The following is a 22341-nucleotide window of genomic DNA, read 5'->3' on the forward strand; positions in this document are numbered from 1 at the left end:
ATAGAGTGGATGAGGAGGTGTGCAGTGAGCCATCTGGAGAGAGACAAGTCTCAATGAGAATTTTTTGACAAATCTATTCCTCCCAATTCCCAGATATTAGCTTCCCCCCAGGGTTTTGTAGCAGGTGCTGCTGGATGTTACAGGGCAGCATGCATAGGATATTTCCTCATGGAGGGTGGGGTTTCTCACAGCATTCAGCATTGGCCTAACTCTGCTCCTGTTAAAGTTGTTGGGCGTTTAGCCTGTGATTTCAGTGGGACGACGGTTAGGCCAACACTGAGCTTTTTCTAAACCCTATCCGCTCTGCAATGAGCTGGTAGCATGATTGGTACCTTGCAAGAGATCTGGTCCTTTTATTCCTAAATCATTCTTTCTATAGGTCTGAGAGAGAACAGAGGGGCATAGACACCTGACTGCCCTGTTGTGAGTTTTGTCCCATTGCAGGAAGCTGGAGATACAGCAGAGAGTTTTATGTTTGGGTCCTTTGGGCAGCCTGTAGAGGCATTAATGGCCTCTTGTGACTGCAGGTTAATTGCTTGCCTTACTGTTCATACACCAGAAGTTCTGTGCCCCATTCAGTCTGAAGCCTTGAAATTTGTACTTGGGTGGGGTCCTAGAAAGCATGTCCTGATCCTTATCATCCACCCCACTCTCTGCTCTGGTGCCTCCCCGTGGAGAGTAACATACAGTAACCAGCCTGGGGTTCTCTTTCAGGACAGAAACAGTAGTAGAGAAGCTGCTCACCAACTGGATGTCCATCTGTCTGTATGCTTTTGTAAGGGTAAGAATTCTCTATCCATGGGAAGGGTGGGGAAGCCAAGAGAAATGGGGACTAAAAGAATGCCACAACCCTGCTGCACTAATATAGATCAGCAGTCTGAGCGCCTGCTAAAATGGTGTCACAAATTACCCTGTGTGCAGAGAGCAGGAAAGGAGAGCTGGGTTGCTCACAGCATGGGTTGCATCCAGCACTTCGTCAACCCCCTCATCTGCACTTTTCAGTAAGCCTGCAGCCAAGGGCTGAGCTGGACTGTTGCATGCCCACATGTTGGTCTGGCAACCACAGCCCTACCACTGTAATAGCTGAGTGTCTCACACGCATTAGTGGGATGATCTGCACAACACCCCTGTGCGGGAGGAAACTGGTGTGAGCTTATGATGGGGTTTACAGACTCCACACAAAGGCTAAGGGAGTGAAGGAGTGGTTGTGGGCCAAGAGGGCCCTACCCCTCAGCAGCTGGTGAGCATGCACCAAATGGAGGACCTGCTTAAAAGGGGACTCTGACAGTCAAGCAGGGGGAGAGTGAAGGAGAGGCTGTCTGTAGAGAGGATGCCAGATTGCTGCTTCTGGGACAGAGCAGCCTACAGGAGAAGGGTCTGGACTGTGGGTAAGACCTGGCCAGGGGCCCCTGCTTCCTGACAATGGAGAATACCTGGACCCTGAGACATGAACTGAGAAGTCCCCATTTGGCTGTTTGAACTGTTGAGACTCATTGGGAACTCTGCTAGGGAGAGGCAGAGTGCTGTGACCACATCCCAAACTGAAGAGGGAATGGGGTGGTAGGAGTTGGCCCAGGGGAAGCTGGTCCGATGTATTGGCCAGAGGGTGCTGAAACACTTCTTGACCCTTCCTCCTTGGGCCCTGCACTGGGACCTGGTGGAGAGGTCCCATACCCCTGTCTGGCTGGGAGAACCTGGGGAGCACTGGGGAATGAAGGACCATAACCCAGCTGCTAGGCTTGTGGACTGCCTAGCAAGGCCATTCCAGACTTTGGGGGACGGTTGAGCCAGAACCTGCCCACTAGGCCTATGCAGGTTCCCAAGTGAACCTGGCTACAGAGCTCCATTTTACAGATGAGGAAACTGAGGCATGGTGTCTTGCCCCAGGTGACTCAGGGATGCTGTGGCACACATGGAATTGAATCCAGGTCTCATGAGTTCCAGTTCAGTGCCTTAGCCACCAGACAGTTTATCCTGAACATGGAGCAGGGATGGGATGGGTGGAACCCTCCGACTTGGACTCTTTGAGTTGCTTTGTTGACTGGTGCCTTTGGCTATGCTCCTGGGGGTAAAGGGGTCCATGTTCTGAGGCCTGAGGTCACTGTCAGGCAGAATGAAAGTGACTTCTCTCAAGAGTTGAGCCTGTTTCTATCTCTGCCAGGACTCTGTCGGCGAGCCGCTGTATATGCTCTTCCGTGGAATTAAGCACCAAGTAGATAAGGGACCAGTGGACTGGGTAACAGGAAAAGCCAAATATACCCTGAATGATAACCGCCTTCTGCGAGAGGACTTGGAGTACCGGACTCTGGTGAGAACTCCCTACTGCACATCTCTTTGTGCCTTCTCTTCCCTCCTTGTTCTGAACCAATGAAACACCATCTCCTAATCCAGTGGTTCTCAACCTGTGGTGCACGGACCTGTGAGTCTGCGGGACTATGTCTAAGGGGTCCACAAAAGACTTAGACTGAAAACTGTGTGAACAGAATTCAACTATATATACAGACAATAGATTTCCAAAGGGGTCCGCACCTTCATTTGAAATTTTAGGGATCTGCAAATGAAAAAAGATTGAGAACCACTGTCCTAATCCGCCATGAGTCAGGACTAAAGCCACCCGCTCGCTATTGTCCTGTCACTGCCCACTGGAAGCCATAGCTTTACACCAGGATCTGGGGTTGACATATTCCCCAGTGTAATTCAGAGCTGCTCTGCTATTGATGGCCTAAAGAGGTCCAACAGCCAGGGACTGCCAGAGCAGAGCAGTATTCTAGCCACATCTCCTCCTCACCGGCTACATCCACTGCGGAATCATGGGAGAAGGAGGAGGGGCCGCAAGAGGCTACAGCAACTCTTTTCCAGCTGAGGAGGCCGCCTACATAGAGGCAACCTTCAGGAAGCCTGCTGAACCAGCTTTACATGCCCTTCATGCCACTTGAAGCAGGACTGAGAATCTGGCTCATTATATTCATGGTATTCCCTTCCCCAGTGGTCTGGAAATGTAAAAGGTTTATCATTAATATTAATCATTTATTAGTGGTTTGCTAATTGTAAGTGTAACTATGGGGGGAGGGGAGTGCAGGATTGATTGCTAATCAGGCTCTTCACCGTATGCAGCCATTTCAGCTATCTTTTCTTTCCCCAGACTTTAAATGCTCTGACTCAAACTGAAGCTACTGTGGGAGAGGCAGAGGATTCTCAGGGTGTCTCTGTGAAAGTGCTAGACTGTGACACCATAACACAGGTGAAGGAGAAAATCCTAGATCAGATCTATAAAGGAACGCCATATTGTCACCGCCCAGACCCAGACTCCCTGGACCTTGGTGAGCACAATTCATTGGTGGCTCAGTGATGAGGTTGAAGAGTGGGGTTATCTAATAACTGGCTCCTGTGCCATTGGTGTGCCTCACACTGTCCATTCAGCAGAGAATGGAGACAGTCCCTGTCCCCAGGAGATTATGTTCTAGTCTGGATTCAGTGTGACACGATCAGTGGGGGAGAGGGATAATAGCAGGAAGTGGGGTGGAAAAGAGGATACTTGTAATCTGCTGCTGACACCTCTTGTTTGCATGGTACCTTGTGTTCTTTTCACTTTTGTCATTGGAAGTAGCTACTGGGCCTGACTGGTTATTGTCAGAAGGGTTGTAGAGGAAGGTGGTCTTTGAGAAAGGATTTGAATGAGGAAAGGGATGTGTATGAAAAGCATATGGGATCAGAGAGGGCACTCAAGTGTAGGAGACAGCATGGGACTGGTGCAGAGGTGCTAGAAGGTTATGAGCTCAGTCCAGCTCTTATCGAAGGCAGTGGCAGAACTCCCATTTACTTCAGCAGTGCAGGATCGGCCCTAAGTGGGCTAATGAAATGCAGGGCTCATGTTGGCGGATGAGCTCTCCAATTTTTCCTCCTCTTTTGTTCCTTTTTCTCAGTTGGCAGCAGTCAGGCATCTGGACACTGCTGTATTCATAGGACATGCTCTCGCTCGGTAATGCATTGCGTGATTCAGTGTTTGCAGCTTACTCTGGACACACTTCTTGACATGCCTCCCTCTTCTCCCATCCCTCCTGGCCTTTGGGATGTGGAGCCATCTTCCTGTCTATAATTGCCATTGTTTGGGAGGGAGGGAGAGGATGACTATGGCCAACAGAATTACCAATAAGTAATGATCCCATATTGATGCTGAAAGCTCAGGTTTTAGCTTGGCAAGGAAGGCTGAAAACACAAGTCTGAGTTTCCCCTATATTGAATTCTGTAGCACGTAGAACTCCACTCTTCATTCAAACCATTCATTGCCATTGCAGCAATTAATCCACGGATGCAGACAGGTAGAAAGAAGGTGGCGGCAGCAGCTCAAACAGGTTGTTGGGCCCCCCTCTCCTGTGCAGAGAGGCTGCTGTGCTCCCAGCTTTACAAAGTTTGTAGCCTAGGCACAATGAATGCCAGGCAAGGGTAAGATGCCCATGTCTGCACTAGCAGGGTGGCTGGGATGCCTTTACTATTTTAAAGTTCTTTGGGGCAAGGACAATATCTTCAAGTCTTCTGTGAAGTTCTAGACATTCTGGCAATAATCTGCTGTCCTATGTCAAATAATGTTATAAAATAGTAAGTAACAATCCTAATAGACACAGGGCCTTTAAACATACCTTTTTCCTGTAACACATGCTGCACATTTGTGCTGTTTTGTATTACAGCATAGAAATTGTGTGGTTACATTATTGCGATGTACATATCCAAAGGGGTAGAGTGTGTTGCTGCTGGAACTTTACCCCGCATTTCCTAACAGCTATGAGATTAAACTTTCAGCACTCATGCAGTGCACTGCTGATACAGTTCTGGCATGTTATTAGTCTTACTTGGCATTGGTTTCTGCTTATTGAAAGTGAAATATACAAGAGAGTTTTAAAGACAGTTCAACTTTCACAGTAAACATTTTTTTTATTTTCTGTTTTCTGTGTTTTGATGACTGCAGAGTGGAGATCAGGTCTGGCTGGTCACCTGATCCTTTCGGATGAGGATGTGACCTCTGTCATTCAGGGGACCTGGAAGCGCCTGAACACTCTTCAGCACTACAAGGTCAGAACTGAGCATTCTTCTTCCCTTCCCCTTTTCAGTGACCTTTCAATTCCAAGTGTACACTCCACTTCTAGATGTGACTCCCGCCTGATCCCATCTAAAGAACCTTTTTAGTCCCACCTGTGATGTGGTCAAGCCTCTGACTTGCTCATGACACAGGAACTGCTGTTCAGTCAGTGTAACCTCCTCTGTACTCTGCATCTCCACCTCTGACAGCCTGAGCCAGGGATGCTGGGGAGGCAAACGGTGTCTGAATATATAGCCCTAAGCTAATTTCTGGAGACGCTGTAATCAGGGCAGGGTTGCTGGATCTGTTTGGTTAGCGCCTAAGTCCTTTGACTCTGGAAATTAAGACTCAAATCCTACCTTCACTCACAATTGAAAGCAATTTTGGTGCACCTCTTCCTACTCCTACCATAGATTTGTCACCATCAAAGAACCAAGCAGCAGTCACACAAGGATTGTGGGAATGTGAGGAAAAATGGTTAGACAAATGGGTCCCTTTCTGGGCACATGGAAAATTTGTGGGGCTAGGAAATGGCAGCTGTGCTGTTCAGCACTTCACTCTGTGTAATTGATTCTAAGGCCAGTATGGACCATTATCTTCCACTTCTCCTTTAGCCTCTGTCAAATGCACCCTTCACCGCAGTGTCTGCTGTCACTCTCCCTCTATACTGCTCACCCCCTTCTTTCCTTCTTTCTCAGTATCTTCTTTTATTTAAGGTTGTAGAAGTTGGGTTGCACTAGACTGTATCTCACTGCTGTCGTTGTCGATACACCATGTTGCAGACCTGCAATTGTGTAACTCTTCTGTCAGCAGGAGACAGGCTTGCTGGTTGAAGTCAATATAAGGGCTACTTGCCAGTATAGCAGATGATGGTCTCCAGAGCTGGGATCAGGCTGCTGGGAATGAAAAATAATGTTTAAAATACCTTGCCCTTACCTTGCCTCAAAGTACCTGACAGACATCATTGACCCTCACAGCCCTTTTTACAGATGGGGAAACTGAGGCATGGAGTGTTGAAGAAACTTTACCAAGCTCACAGAGGGAGTCAGTAGCAGAGCCAGGAATGGAACCCTGGGGTCCTGAGTCCTAGTCCCCTCTTCTAACCAGGAGACCATTCTTTCTTGTGGGTGGGCTGTTGTACTGTTTAAATTCTGCCTGTCACACTGAGGAGAAATGTACAGCATATTGTTAACCCGAGTTCTGCTTGTACACAGGTGCCTGATGGAGCAACTGTAGCTCTGGTCCCACGTCTGACCAAACATATCCCCAGGGAGAATCAAGATTACATCCCTGGAGAGAGTGAGTCTGATGCTTAAGGCCTTAATGTTCCATCCTCATAAAATAGTTTCACAGAGTCCATAAGCTGGCAAGCTAGGACTTTGTACTCCCAGGCAATAGACTTAACTTTACAGTAACCCCCAATAGCTACTGGGTGAGTTGGGCCTTCCTCACTGTTAGCATTGACAGGATAGCCAAACTGTCAGCACCAGGGGCTTCTGTAAGTGTCTGGGAGCCAGAGGCCCCTAAAAACAAGGAATCAGGGCCAGCAAGGAGAGTCCAGCTTGAGCTGGAACCTTCTAGTTGCTAACCACAGGGGCTGGGTGCAATCCATAGCTAATAAGCCCACCAGTTAATAAACCTAGGGCCTGGGCATCATCCCTATCTTGCTGCATGTTCCCTTAGTGCAGGGAAATCTTGGGGCGGCAAGTGGCTCTAAGCAACGTGGCCAGTCTCTGAGGGGAGCCTAGAGATTTCAGTAGTATTTATGTTTCAGAAACGCCGATGCTGGAAGATGCAGATGAGGGTGGAATAAAACTTTGGCACCTAGTAAAACCAACTGAAGAGCCAGAGCTCCCCAAACACAGGCGAGGAAGCTTACGGGATCGGGAGCGAGCCAAGGCCATTCCTGAAATTTATTTGACACGTCTCCTCTCTATGAAGGTAGGAAAGAACATAGTGTTGGATTAGCTAAACTGGGTCATGCCTAGGATACTTCCTTCCCCAATGGCCAAGGCTTGGTGCTAAACCCTCAAGCCCCAGGGTGTGCTTTGCCAGCCGTGCAGCAGTGCACATGAGGAAATAATTCTTTGCTGCCCAGATTACTGATGTATTTATTTGTTGGTTTCCCTGTAACTCCAGCACCATAATATCTGAGTTACACATGGTAAGGGAGTTGTGCTCTGGCTCTGCTCCAGCTCCAGGCAAGAACCTGCCGCTTCACTGCTCTGGAGCTGCTCCGCGCTCCAGCTCCAGGCTCCGCTCCAAAGCCCTGATTTACAGACAGCCCATTACCAACCATGAGTGGAGCTCTATAGAGCTCCATTGTTACCCTAATATCACAAAACCAAGGTCAGACACTTCATCCAGATAACAAATCATTGTATCAACCAGCCAGTATTCAGGCTGTCCGAGTGCTACTGACAGAGATTGCGCTACAAGATATCCTACTGCAAAGAAGAAAGTTCTCCATGAGGAAGACTTACTCCTCTAAATGGAAAGGATTTTTAATTTTGGGCAGCCCAACACAACCATGACCCATTGAAAGCCTCGGTACCTAAAATCCTCGATTTATATTCTGCATTTTTGAAACATTCTGGATGCTTGTTCAGCTCCATCAAAGTCCATCTTGCAGCAATCTCAGCATACTCCTCACCCATGTAGTCATGTTCGGTTTTTTCCTGTATCCCACAGTATCTAGATTTCTACTTGCTTATCCCCCAGTCAGAGAACCCCCTCTGACCTGGGATCTTAATATTGTCCTTACAAGTTCCATGGAGCCCCCTTTGAGCCTCTCTTTATAGCACCTTACTCGCAGGACCGCCTTTTTGTTCACCATCACATCAGCCAAACGGGTCAGTGAACTTGCATTGATCATGGCTGACCCTCTTACTCAGCATTCCAGAGAGGGAAGGTGGTGGTCAGACGTCATTCCCAGTTTTTTCCTAAAGTTGTCAGATCTCCTGCTTTATTTCCCAATCCCCATTCCTCTCCAGGGGTCAAACTAACTTCGCACCGGGGATGTTTCACAAGCCTTGTTCTATTATCAGGGAAGGACAAAGCCCTTCAGACAGACTCCTTGTCTTGTTGTTGCCATCTCCCAGAGAATACCTCTGTAGATTACCCAGTGTATTTCAATCTGCTATCACATGGCTGCTACCCTTCTCCCTTCAAACATCAGAGCTCATTCCAGTAGAGCACAGGCTGCCTCCTCTGCCTTCTTCAGCTATCTGAACCTGGCAAGGCAGCTATGTGGAGTCAGCCCCGTACTGCTGTTAACCGCTATGCTCTTGACCTGGGGCAAGATGAGATGCCAGATTTGTTAGGTAACGTCAGTGTCACGGTTCAGTCAGTGCAGGTTTGGACTCCTCAGTGTCACCTTCCAGATGGGCCACTGCTCATCAGTCACCTAGGAAGAGATCCACATGGACGTGTACTTGAACTGAAAACAGTTACTTACCTTACTGCTTTGACACATCATCATCCCGGATCTCATGCCCACCCTCCAGCCCTGCTTTTTGCGAGCCTCTTTCCCTGCCGTTCTGAATTAGTGACAGAACTGAGTGATGGTTGTAGTAGCTGCTCTGCCCTTTATGCCCTTGGGTGGGGAGCGGGGGCACAAGGACACGCATGGTGCAGGCACAGTCGAACGGACACTCCTGATCAAATATTCTGATCTCCCATTCATGGGACACATGTGTACCTACAATGGGATCCATGCAGACAACAGCCTCTCATAGAAGATAAGTGACCGTTCTTCACAGATGGGAATTGAGTGTAGTCTTCTATTTTATTTAAAGTTAATTTTGTAAGGCAGTATTACACTACCGTGGGTTCGGCTCTGGTGTCGACAGTTTCAAGCTCAACAGAGTGAAAGTCACCTCTGCTATTTGCTTCAGATTTAGTCTCAAGGAACACATAAAGACCCAGGATAGTGACCATACACATACTTACAAGTATAAGGTCTAGTCTGTTTTACAAGTTTTATTAAAGGTACAGTTAAAGTTATGATTAACCAAATATATAGAAATTTTATACAGACCTATGCACAAGTTACAAATATAGTCATACTTGCATTCTTAATGATATTCTTAAGGTCTGATGGCTGCCTTGCTAATCAGCAGTAGAGGGATGGTTCCCGCTGGAGTTTCCTCTAGGGCAGGGGTGGGCAAACTTTTTGGCCTGAGGGCCACATTAGGGTTGCAAAACTGTATGGAGGGCCGGGCAGGGAAGGCTGTGCCTCCCCAAACAGCCTGGCCCCTGCCCCCTATCTGCCCCCTCCCACTTCCCATGCCCTGACTGCCCCCCTCAGAACCTCCGACCCATCTGACCCCTCCCCCCCGACCCTAACCACCCCTGCCCCCAGGACCGCTCCCCCTATCCAACCCCTCCCTGTCCCCTGACTGCCCCCCCCAATGCCTGTCCACACCCTCGCCCCCAACAGGCCCCCCAGGACTCCCATGCTTATCCAGTCCGTCCGTCCCCCGTTCCCCATCCCCTGACCACCGCTCCCCACCCCACAAGAACCTCCGCACCATCCAACTGCCCCTTGTCCCCTGACTACCCCCCAGGATCCCCTGCCCCTTATCCAACCCCCCAGCCCCCTTACCATGCCGCTCAGAGCAGCATGTCTGGCAGCCGTGCTGCCTGGCTGGAGCCAGATACGCTTCTGCGCTGCCCTGCAGGATTGCGCAGCCCTGCTGCCCAGAGTGCTGCTCGCATGGTGGCGTGGCTGCAGGGGAGGGGGGACAGCGGGGGAGGAGCCAGGCAGGATGGTCCTGCGGGCCGGATGTGGCCCACGGGCTGTAGTTTGCCCACATCTGCTCTAGGGAGTTTAATTTTCCTAATCTGGGCACCCTCTATTTTATAATGTGATTCTGACTATACCTCATTAGGATTTATGCACATAGTGTACCTGCAGTTAGGGTATGTGTTAGAAAAATGTGACTACCCAGGTATGTTGTAAGCAAAAAAATTACTCATATTGTTAATTTTTCACAATATCACCCATTGGTACCTCTTTTCCTGTAATCTTGCGGCATAGGGTCATTCTTTGGTCACTTATTTATGTCAAGCATTCTTTAAGCCTATGGCGTAGTATGACTAAACTCAAATCTCACAGGCCTCACCCTGTAGGCGTTATGTTTCAGCCCTACTTACTTAGATACCTAATACATAATTATCCCTTCTGACTACTGATCAATCTTATATTTCTATAATCCTACAATTTAAATCTATTTGGCATACAATGATTATATATATTTTTAGTTAATTGTAACATCGCACAATAAATGAACAATAAACTAAAATCATTGGCTACAGGAGACACAGTGAGACTAGTGTCTTAAATCATAGAATCATAGAATATCAGGGTTGGAAGGGACCTCAGGAGGTCATCTAGTCCAACCCCCTGCTCAAAGCAGGACCAATCCCCAATCAAATCATCCCAGCCAGGGCTTTGTCAAGCCTGACCTTAAAAACTTCCAAGGAAGGAGATTCTGCCACCTCCCTAGGGATCTTGTGCAGGGATTCTGTGGCACGGCTGGGAAAATAATCTCTTGAGTCTGTCCAGTGCCTTAAACACAAGCCCACCCTTCCTCACATGCACCCTATTGTGGAAGGTTGTGTTTCCTTGTTCTTAGCTTACAGAAATAAAGACATGCTCAGGAAAGAATTCTGATTTTTTTTTTTTCCCTTCCCTTATCCTTTCCCCAATAACAATAGTCTTTACTGAGTTCAGTCTGGATTTTACTCAGACCATAGTATGGAAATTGCTGTCCTCAGATAGGTGTCAAAACTCCTTCTTGTGTCTGAAGAAGGACCCTTTTCCCTCCTTATTCTGCTTGATCTATGAGCAGCCTTCAGCATGTGGACTGCACCATCTTGCTGGTTACTTTTGTTATGGGCTATCTCTGATTCCTTCCTATTGTGGTTCCGCTCACTTTACCCACCCTCAGACACCTCCTTTGGTTCCCCAGCAATTTGAGGATCAAGTTTAATATTCCCCTTGTATACAATCTGGTTCTGATTTGATGGGAGGGCTACTTCTGAATGAAAGGAAGTGACCTGCAATGAGCTGGAAAGAATTGAGCCAAATCAATTGGAGTGAAAGAATTTAATCAGAAAAATGGGAATAGTAGTTGGGAATTGCTTAAGAACACTTTACTAGATGCCCAAAAAGCCACAATCCCAGTCAAGGAAGAAGCCTGTACTAGTTAAAGAATTGAATAGGTTTAGAACGGAAGTGAAGGCAGCTATAAAAAATTAAACAATAATATATAACAAATGGAGGAAAGGGGAAATTGATAGTAATGAATATAAATCAAAAGCTGGGACCTGTAGACAGCTGACAAAGGAAGCAAAGGGACATAAGGAAAAATCTATGTCCAGCAAGAGTAAAGAACAGTAAGGAGTTTTTAAAGTATATTAGGAACAAAAAGTTTTAAAAGATTTAAAAATGGTATTACTAAATGGAAATGGTAAAATTATGAATAGTAATCCAGAAAAGGCAGCAGTGTTCAATAAATACTTCTGTTCCATATTGGGGGGGAAAACAGATGTCATACCACATGATAACACTCTTTCTATTCCACAAGTATCTCAGGAGGATGCTAAAGAACAGCTATTAAAATTACACGTTTAAATGATAACTTGCATCCAAGGATTTTAAAAGAGGTGGCTGAGGAGCTTGATGGACTGGTAGTGTTGATTTTTTTTCAGTAAGACTTGGAACGCTGGGAAAGCTCCAGAAGACTGGAAGAATGTCAGTATTTAAAAAGAGCAAAAGGGATGACCCAGGTAATTATAGGCCTGCCTGTCTGACGTTGATCCCAGGGAAGAAAATGGAGCTGCTGATACAGGATTAGATTAACAAAGAATTGAAGGAGGGTAAAATTAATGCCAGTCAAGATGGTTTTATGGAAAATAGATCCTTTTAAACTAATCTGATTTTTTTTTTTTTTTTTTTTTTACAAGATTACAAGTATAGTTGAGAGAGGTAACTGTGTTAGGCTTGGTACCACATGACATTTTGATTGGTGCGGGGGAACTAGAGAAAGATAAAATTAACATGGCACACATTAAATGGATTAAAAGATGGCTAGCTGTTAGGCTGCAAAATGCAATTGTAATAGGGGATCGTCATTGAGTAGGTGTATTTCCAGTGGGTCCTGCAGGAATCAGTTCTTGGCCCTACGCTATTTAAAATTTTTATCAGTGACCTAGAAGAAAACACAAAATCATTACTGATGAGGTTTTCAGGTTACAGAAAAAATTGGGGAGTGGTAAATAATGAAGAGGACAGGTCACAGATTCAGAATGATCTGGATTGGTTAGTAAGCTGAGCTTAAGCAAACGACATGCATTTTAATGTGGCTAAATGCAAATATACACATGAAGGAATGAAGAATGCAAGCCATGCTCCTAAAATGGGGGACTATCCTGGGACACATGGACTCTGAAAAAGATGTGTGGATCGTGGTGGAGAATCAGCTGAACCTGAGCTCCCAGTGTGATGGTGTGGCCAAAAGGGTTAATGTGATCCTGGGATGCATCAACAGGGAATTTTGAGTAGGAGGAGAGAGGTTATTCTACATCTATATTTGTCACTGGTGTGACTGCTGCTGAAATACTGTGTCCAGTTCTAGTGCCACAATTCAAGAAGTATGTGGATAAATTGGAGAGGATTCAGTGAAGAGCCACAAAAATGATGAAATAATTAGAAAACATGCCTTATAGTGGTAGATTGAGCACCTTGAGTCTATTTGGCTTAACAAAGAGAAGGTGTCTTGATTACAGTCTATAAGTACTTACATGGGGAACAAATATGTAATTTTAGTCTCTTCAGTCTATCAGAGAAAGGTCTAACATGATCCAATGGCTGAAAGGTGAAACTAGACTGAAGTGTAAATTTTTAACTGTGAGGGTGATTAACCATTGGAACAGTTTACCAAGGTTTGTAGTGGATTCTCCATCACTGGCAATTTTTAAATTGGTTGGATGTTTTTCCATAAAATCTGCTCTAGGAATTACGTTGAGGGAGTTCTCTGGCCTGTGTTATACAGGAGGTCAGACTAGATGATCACAATGATCGCTTCTGGCCATGGAATCTATGAAAACCTTTTCCCTACCAAGGCGCTGAAATATTTGTTTACATTCTTCCTATTCATTTTGCATGATCTTTGGCTTGTCCACAGGGGACCCTGCAGAAGTTTGTGGATGACTTGTTCCAGGTGATCCTCAGCACCAGCCGCCCTGTGCCTCTGGCTGTCAAATATTTCTTTGACCTGTTAGATGATCAAGCAATGCATCATGGAATCCTGGACCCTGAGACCATTCATATCTGGAAGACAAATAGGTATGGAGTCATAGTAGCAGCCTGACACTTCCCTAGAGCAGAGAATCCCAAACTGTGGCCCCTGGAGTACTTGCTAGTGGTCACATGGTGCTGGCAGCTCCTATTTCCATTGGAGAGAAACAGTAGAGCACCCATGCACTGTCGACTGGAGATTTTAGTTAGCAGTCTCTCTAGGTCCACACGGGGACACTAGACATCCTTGTGCTCTGGTGTGAGCGTATACTGGTAGGCGCAAACTCACCACCGCTTCAGTTCCTTCTCAACCGCCTTTGTCTCAAGACAGTTTAGAGTAGTGCCCACTGCTTCTGTAGCTTCTTTGTTGTTTTAGGCTTAGTTTGTTTCTCATAGCTCTTTGGTGGTATATGCTGTCAATGAAAGATTGTGGCAAGCGCACATCAAATTCTCTCACAACACTTTAAGGAACTTCCGTTCTGAGTCTATGGCTACCTATTCATTCCTCTGCTTCTTGTTCAAAACATCATAGAATCATAGAATATTAGTGTTGGAAGAGGCCTCAGGAGGTCATCTAGCCCAACCCCCTGCTCAAACTAGGACCAACACCAACTAAATCATCCCAGCCAGGGCTTTGTCAAGCCAGGCCTTAAAAACCTCTAAGGATGGAGATTCCACCACCTCCTAGGTAACCCATTCCAGTGCTTCACCACCCTCCTAGTGAAATCGTGTTTCCTACTATCCAACCTAGACCTCCTCCACTGCAACTTGAGCATTGCTTCTTGTTCTGTCATCTGCCACTACTGAGAACAGCCAAGCTCCATCCTCTTTGGAACCCCCCTTCAGGGAGTTGAAGGCTGCTATCAAATCCCTCCTCACTCTTCTCTTCTGCAGACTAAGTAACTCCAGTTCCCTCAGCCTCTCCTTGTAAGTCATGTGCCCCAGCACCCTAATCATTTCCGTTGCCCTCCGCTGGACTCTCTCCAATTTGTCCACAGCCTTTCTATAGTGGGGGGGCCAAAAACTGGACACAATACTCCAGGTGTGGCCTCACCAGTGCTGAATAGAGGGGAATAATCACTTTCCTCGATCTGCTGGCAACGCTCCTACTAATACAGCCCAATATGCCACTGGCCTTTTTGGCAACAAGGGCACACTGCTGACTCATATCCAGCTTCTCATCCACTTGTAATCCCCAGGTCCTTTTCTGCAGAACTGCTGCTTAGCCAGTCGGTCCCCAGCCTGTAGCGGTGCATGGGATTCTTCCGCCCTAAGTGCAGGACTCTGCACTTGTCCTTGTTGAACCTCATCAGATTTCTTTTGGCCCAATCCTCCAATTTGTTTAGGTCACTCTGGACCCTATCCCTACCTTCCAGCTTATCTACCTCTCTACTATCTACTTATCTACCAGCTTAGTGTCATCTGTGAACTTGCTGAGGGTGCAATTCATCCCATCATCCAAGTCATTAATAAAGATAAGGAGTACTTGTGGCACCTTAGAGACTAACCAATTTATTTGAGCATGAGCTTTCGTGAGCTACAGATGTTGAACAAAACCGACCCCTGGGGCACTCTGCTTGATACCGGCTGCCAACTAGACATGGAGCCGTTGATCACTTCCCGTAGAGCCCGACAATCTAGCCAGCTTTCTATCCACCTTATAGTCCATTCATCCAATCCATACTTTTTTAACTTGCTGGCAAGAATACTGTGGGAGACCGTATCAAAAGCTTTGCTAAAGTCAAGATATATCACGTCCACTGCTTTCCCCATATCCACAGAGGCAGTTATCTCATCATAGAAGGCAATCAGGTTGGCCAGGCATGACTTTCCCTTGGTGAATCCATGCTGACTGTTCCTGATCACCTTCCTCTCCTTCAGGTGCTTCAAAATGGATTCCTTGAGGACCTGCTCCATGATTTTGCCGGGAACTGAAGTAAGGCTGACCGGTCTGTAGTTCCCCGGGTTCTCCTTCTTCCTTTTTTTTAAACATCATTTATGGTAGCTGTCACGTTGGACAGAAGGGTGGGCAAGCTAGGGGAACTCATTGCTGATCTCACTCCCCCGCCATCACTAACTTCTACAATGTTAAGATGATCCTATGCCTTAATCCTCTCTTCTGCCAAGGCACCTCTGGTCATCACTGAACTGGTTTCGAACAGGACAGGGCAACTGTACAGCCAGTTATTGGCTGCAATCTCTTTAAATGGTTTTCTTTTAATGACCCACTATGCAGCTGTGGTAAACATCAGACTGTTTATATACTTGACAAGTGCCCACTGACTTATTTTGATAGTGGGCTACCAGCTCTCCACCTGGCTGATGATGACACCATCAAATGACTGGGCACATTGCACATATGGTGATACATTTCTTCTCTTCATGCCTAAGATCTCCTCAGAGTTTCATATCAACCAGGACATTCGACTTCCAGTGTTTTTTACCCAAAGCTTCATTCTTTGAGGGAAAAAGTTAGTCTCCATACTCTGGATGTAAGGCAAGCACTCACCTTTTACCTTGACAGAGCTAAGCCTTTCAGGGTTCCCCTAGACTCCTCACTTCCTTTGCTAAGAGGATGAGAGGCCAGCTGATCTCAACTTAGAGACTCTGTGTGTGGGTATCTGGATGTATGCTAGCTTACTATGAAGCTTCTGAGGTGGATCATAGTCTGGTAGGATGACTGGTCATTTGATCAGGGCTCAGTCCACCTTGATAGCCCTTCTCAATGACATTCCTGTCAGGGACATCTGCATGCCATGGGGAGGGCACCACATGATCCTCTGTCCACATGTGTGACAGAATCACAGGTCTGATGCTCTGGAACTGCTCAGTATGAAGCCAGCCAGGACTCTGGGTAGCGTGCTCCCCTCAGGGCACTCTTTCCAGGACAAAAAGCCTCCTTGGCTACAGCCTTCCCAGTCTGACCTTGGAGCATTCAGCATCCCTGTTCCCAGCGCACCCTTCCCCTTGGTGGGGAAGCCAGAGGGCCCTGCGCCCCAACTCCGCAGTCAGACGTGACTCTCAGCCAGTGTTGTAAAGCAGATGGGTTTATTGGTCAACAGGAACACAGCGTCGCACAAAGCTTGTTAGCTCAGAAGTCAGTTGTCATAAGACGTCACCTGTGTGGTGCTCTGCTGTATTCAATGATGATAACAGTTGGCTGCTGCGTGTGTGGTCCCTCTGTGTGCTACCCCGGCTCTGCACAGATAGCTGACACAGCAGACTCCGAGAGAATCCCCAATGACCACAGACTCTGATAAGGTACGAAGGCACCCGGCCAGGTTTATTGTGAAATGAAACACAATAATAGTTCCCCGCAGACTCTACAGGACATACAATGGATATGTGCCCCTGACAATGGACCGGCTCAGTCAGGGGCGGGACTCTCCACTGCCCCCTAGGCCAGACAAAGCCAGCTCCTCAGGGGTGCGTTCTTATACACCGGTACAAACAAGTTACACATCACTCCAGCCATATTGAGGTACAACCCCTCTGCATGTTAGGGTGCCACCTCTCACCTGGTACATGTTGGTTCGAACAAAACAACTCTATCCATCATATTCTCCTTTTGACCCTGTCTTTAAGATGGGTCAGCCTGTTCCTTATTATCTCTGTGGAATGTGTTCATACCGAAATGTTCTGGTGCCATCCTGGCAAATGTTCATCTTACTAGTACTTGGTACTTTTTAGGTATGTGTATAATTGCAATTATCAGCCGCCTTCTTGCCAACTTCTGTGAGCAGGGCCTGCCTCTGGCTTACAGCTTAACTTTGCTTTATGTTAGCAAAGTCTTGACCATTACTTTAGTTCAGGCCTCAGTCCTCATACTGGGCCTCTGATAGAAGCCTTATATTTCAGGGCCTCATCTTACTACATTAGTGACTTTCAGCAGAGTTCATCTTGGGGGAACCCTGTGCCAGATGGCCTGGACTCTCCCCTTCTAGTGCCCGACCGCAGATTGCCTTAGATCCTTCTGCCTGGCTTCCAAGCCACCCGTTGCTCCTCCTCTGGTCTTTTTCCTGCCTCCCGGGCAGTGTCACCTGGTCGCAACCCCCACCCTGGGTCTCAGGTTACGAAGGGCGTGGGCGATTGCCTACATGCAGGCAGCTGGGCAACCTCACTTGCCCTGAGGGCCTCAGCAAAAGTCACACACTCAATTCCCACCACCTAGGCATTGGTGCATTACACAGGGAAACTGAGGTACACACAGTATTAGCATAGGACAGTAAGACTCATGCAACATAACAAGGTGAATAAAACCCACTTCGTCACAATATGTTCTCCAAGTATACATATCACCTATGCCTCCAGATCCACATGGCCTTCGGTGATGCCTCAGGTTTATGCTGGATCCCCTTCCTCCGCACTCACCTCCATATTAAGATACTGGTTTTGGAGTCTCCTACAGTAGAGTACCCATAGAGACATATACTCAAAGAAGAGGTTACTTGCCTCTACAATAACTTGAGTTCTTCTAGATGTTTTGTCCTTCTGGGTGCTCTGCTTCCAGCCTCCTTCCCCTCTGTTTTGGAGTCTCTTTGGGCTTTGTGGTTGAAAAGGAACTGGAGTAGCTGTGAGTTTGCACCTAACTATATACCCTTGCGCTGGAGCAAAAGGATGTGTAGTGCGCAAGCACAGACTCTGCTAACTAAAATCTCCAATTGAGTGCACAAGCGTGTCCACATCTTACAGTGGAGCACTCATAGGGACAAAAATATGTTGAACTTAAGTTACTGTACAGGTAAGTAATTTCTCCTTCAGAGGACAAAGCACTTAGTGCACTAAAGACAGCTACAAATTCAGGAATACTGCATGCGAGGAAGGGCATTAAGTGGTGGTGAGTGAGATGGGGAAGGTGCTCAAGAGACAGTATCTCTGTAAAGATGTGGTCTGCACTAGGAAAGTTGGAGAACCACAACCCTAGATCTACCTGGAGATGTGTTTGTAACAGAGGAGATTAGTGACTCAGCAGTACAGTAAGATGGGGTTTCCTGATTTGCAGAATGGCCTTATTAACTCTCACAGCTCCAGATCTCAGCCTGCACCTTTTAATGTGCATGTGGCTGTCCATAGACTCTAGGTTTGAGAAAGGCCTCAAAGGATGACTTTTCTGGGAATGTGATGTGATAAAAGTTAAATTTCTCACAGCAAAAGGGATTCTGCTTTCTGAGAGGCTCATCTGTGCCTTTTTCTGAATGTACAGCACTGGCTGCTGGGTCTTCCATGAGATTAAATCTCTGGCCAGTTCTCAGTGGCTTGGGAACCTTTCTGTTCTAGCTGAATTGGGAACTCCATGCTGATGAAGTGCTTTGCAATAAGCAGCATTAGTACCTCCTTTGAGGGCATGATACTCATCCCTGCCTCTCCTCATCCCTCCTCTTTGCAGCCTGCCCCTCAGGTTCTGGATCAACATAATCAAAAATCCCCAGTTTGTGTTTGATGTGCAGACGTCGGACAATGTAGATGCTGTGCTCCTGGTCATTGCCCAGACCTTCATGGACTCCTGTACTATTGCCGACCACAAGCTGGGGCGGGTAAGCGTGGAAGTGGGGTGGAGCAGCCAGTGTGTGCAGTGTGGTGAGATTTTGAATACTGTATCCTCCAAGCTGCATCTTGTTTTGAAGTGCTGTAGAGTCTGCATGCTTGAGGGAGGTGCAGATTCAGTGTCGGGGAGAACAGTGTTTGTTACTCCATTCAGATAGATGGATCAGGTCCCTTTGCTACTCTGTTTGCACATTGTGTGTTGTCCCTACAAAATGATGAGTGAGACAGACATTTGGCCTGAATGTTAATGTAACATTGGAATGGTGCCCAGGATGTGTGAGGTGCCTGCCCAGATAGTTGAAATACTGCTTTGGATATGATGTGCCAGACAGGTTCTGAGACAATAGTGGGGCTGGGGAGGAGGGATAGATGACATCAGTAACATTTCTAGGATGATCAGGGAAATGGAGGGCCTACTTTATGAGAGGAGACTAAAAGAGCTTGGCTTGTTCAGCCTAGCAAAATGAAGGCTGAGAGGGGATCTGGTTGCCCTATATCTATCTCAAACTTTTGTACTGGTGATCCCTTTCGCACAGCAAGCCTCTGAGTGCAACCCCCCTTATAAATTAAAAACACTTCTTAATATATTTAACACCATTATAAATGCTGGAGGAAAAGTAGGGTCTGGGGTGGAGGCTGACAGCTTGCAACCCCCCACGTAATAACCTTGTTACCCCCTCAGGGGTCATGACCCCCAGTTTGAGAACCCCTGCTCTATATAAATGCTCATGGGGGTAAGCACCAGGGAGGGAGAAGAGCTGGTTAAGCTAAAGGACAACATTGGCACCAGAACAAATGGGCATAAATGGGCCATGAATAAATTTAGGTGGGAAATTAGGGAGAGGTTTCTAAGCATCAGAGGAGCGAGGTTCTGGAGCAGTCTCCCAATAGGAATAGTGGGGGCAAACATCCCAACTAGTTTTAGATTGTGAACAGAATTCCATGACAGGGCCGCCTGTGATAGCAGGGGACTGGACTCGATGATCTAGGGTACTCCTTCCATTCCTTTGTTCCTACATTACAAGGTTACACAACAAGGCTAACTCACAGCATGGGGGAGGAAGGGCTGTTTGATTTGTCTTTCAAATTTGATTAGCTGGCTGAAAATTTTATTTAATTTCCTGTAGATGTCATGGAAATGTGGCTGGCTGTAATAAAAAATTAGAAGCAATGGAGCAATTTGCTTGCTGTACAAGGTTAATGCTGTGAGGTGTAGGGGAGATGAGCCAACAAGCAGGAATGGCTAAATATCAAACATGGGTAGAACCATATCACTCTGGTGGCTTGTGGCATCTCCAGCCTCCGCCCTATATGGTGTTTCTCACCCTCTCTTTTGAGTGATGAAAGGAAACAAGTTCTGTCTCTCTTTACCGAGGGGTCAGTGACTGCAGGTGGATGTGAGACACTCAGGGAGGGCACTCCATGCATGGGTGGGGCAGTGAGGAGGAAGCAGACAAATGGGGCACTGAGGCTGCAATGATTCAGAGAGAAATGCCATGAGAATAAACTGGTTGTGGTAGATGGGAAGGAGCCTTGAAAGCCAGGACAGAAATTTTTGTGTTCTCTAGGGCCTATAGCACTATAATTAGAGTCTAGACTATGTCAGGGTCTCCTTTCCCTGTTGGAGACCAAGCTAGATGGGAATCCCTGAGTCTGTATTAATGGACAGAGGCGATCCTGCCTGACATTTGAGGTCATCACTTACTGTTCCTTTAACAGTTAGTTAGTACAGCACATTCCCTCTGTTAGGCAGGTGGTACTAGCCCATTAGGATAATACTGCGTCCAGCTTTCATAGAATACCGGGTCCTTAGTGTACCTGTCTGGGGGCCTCCCACTAAGAGATATAGATTGGATACAGCCATGTGATGGCTGTTGTCTCAGGCACCCACTCTCCACTCGAGGTGGCAGGGAATGGTCCCTAGTCTGTGCTCATGTTGAGAAATGTTTGCATAATTGGCGACCCTTGTGGGTACCTAGAGCCTGGGGCAGGGCCTCCCTGCCACTGTTGCAGGAGGGGATTGCCTGTTCTCTGCACATCTTGCAGGGAAGGGGCAGGTTCTGCCCACCTCTATGAGAGCAGGGGAAGGACAGAGGCTGCCTGTCCCTGCGGGAAGCCGGGGTTTGTATCTCCTTTCCCTGGTCTTGGTTTCTGTAACCTGTCAGTCTGTTTCTGGCCTTTAAAGGACTCACCAATCAACAAGCTGCTCTATGCCCGGGACATTCCTCGCTACAAGCAGATGGTAGAAAGGTAAAGTCTGAGTGAGCAGGTGGGGACAGCTGGGTTGTTTGGCAGGGGGAGGAGGCAGCAGAGGAGCAGATACCGCATTAATTGCCCATGCGCTCCCATTGCGTAGGTACTATGCGGACATTCGCCAGACCATCTCCGCCAGTGACCAGGAAATGAACTCTGCCCTGGCTGAGCTGTCAAGGGTAAATAAAGCAACTTATTTCAGAAATCAGTGCATTTTCCATTGGGTCCCACAGAGTGGGCAGTCTGCCTCCCTGACACAGGGTCTCCATTAGTCTTTTCCCCTAGAATATCCCACCACTGCTCCCACCAGAATTCCAGTGTTAGTGCTGGCAGGGGCCAGGCATTTTAACCATGGCATCATGACTTGGCTCACAGGAGGTCTAGACCACATGGTGGTTGAAAAACACTGGCTGCTGGTGTCTTGTCTGTGCTTGCCCCAACATCACTGCTAGCACCAATGGAAAGTTTTAGGGGGAAAAAGACCAATGTAGCTAAGGCTTCTGAGTGCAGGAGCAATGAATTACACATATTGAATCTATTTCCCCATGTTAAGTATCCTCACACCTTCTTGTCAACTGTCTAAATGGGCCATCTTGATTATCACTACAAAAGTTTTTTTCTCCTCCTGATAGTAGCTCATCTTAATTAATTAGCCTCTTACAGTTGGTATGTTCCACCTTTTCATGTTCTCTGTATATATATATATGTGTGTGTGTGTGTATATATATATATATATATATATATATATATATCTTCTTACTATATGTTCCATTCTATGCATCCGATGAAGTGGGCTGTAGCCCACGAAAGCTTATGCTTAAATAAATTTGTTAGTCTCTAAGGTGCCACAAGTACTCCTGTTCTTTTGGCTGATTATATGTTTGTTATATTACCATAGAATTACTCAGGTGAACTCAATTCGGTGGTGGCTCTGCATGAACTCTACAAATACATCAACAAGTACTATGACCAGGTGAGTGCAGCTCTGGCTTACTGGCTCCAGCCTCAGTGGGCGATTTCACACACATCCCTCCCTGTCATTATCTTATGCTTGCCCTTCATAGGTTCATCTAGTCCTGTCTCCTGTTGGATTTGTGAACAAAAAAATTAATAGTCAAGGACATCATAAATGTTCCACTGCCCACATAGTACATAGGCCCATATT

The 22341-nt window shown here is 46.9% G+C and overlaps 1 protein-coding gene across 6 annotated transcripts in view; it reads left to right on the forward strand.

Moving 5' to 3' along the window:
* Positions 1 to 22341, forward strand: part of PLXNB1 (plexin B1) — a 193925-nt gene that overhangs the window by 168396 nt on the left and 3188 nt on the right. For all 6 annotated transcript variants that reach the window (XM_074957248.1, XM_074957247.1, XM_074957246.1 and 3 more), the window contains 11 exons: positions 715 to 781; positions 2162 to 2308; positions 3143 to 3320; positions 4964 to 5067; positions 6289 to 6373; positions 6849 to 7015; positions 13267 to 13427; positions 18766 to 18913; positions 21109 to 21173; positions 21280 to 21355; positions 22075 to 22149. In XM_074957248.1, coding sequence (XP_074813349.1) covers positions 715 to 781; positions 2162 to 2308; positions 3143 to 3320; positions 4964 to 5067; positions 6289 to 6373; positions 6849 to 7015; positions 13267 to 13427; positions 18766 to 18913; positions 21109 to 21173; positions 21280 to 21355; positions 22075 to 22149 — 1273 coding nt within the window. The remainder of the gene's footprint in view (positions 1 to 714; positions 782 to 2161; positions 2309 to 3142; positions 3321 to 4963; positions 5068 to 6288; positions 6374 to 6848; positions 7016 to 13266; positions 13428 to 18765; positions 18914 to 21108; positions 21174 to 21279; positions 21356 to 22074; positions 22150 to 22341) is intronic.

This window comes from Natator depressus, chromosome 7, assembly GCF_965152275.1.
Source record: "Natator depressus isolate rNatDep1 chromosome 7, rNatDep2.hap1, whole genome shotgun sequence".
NCBI classification, from domain to species: domain Eukaryota; kingdom Metazoa; phylum Chordata; order Testudines; family Cheloniidae; genus Natator; species Natator depressus.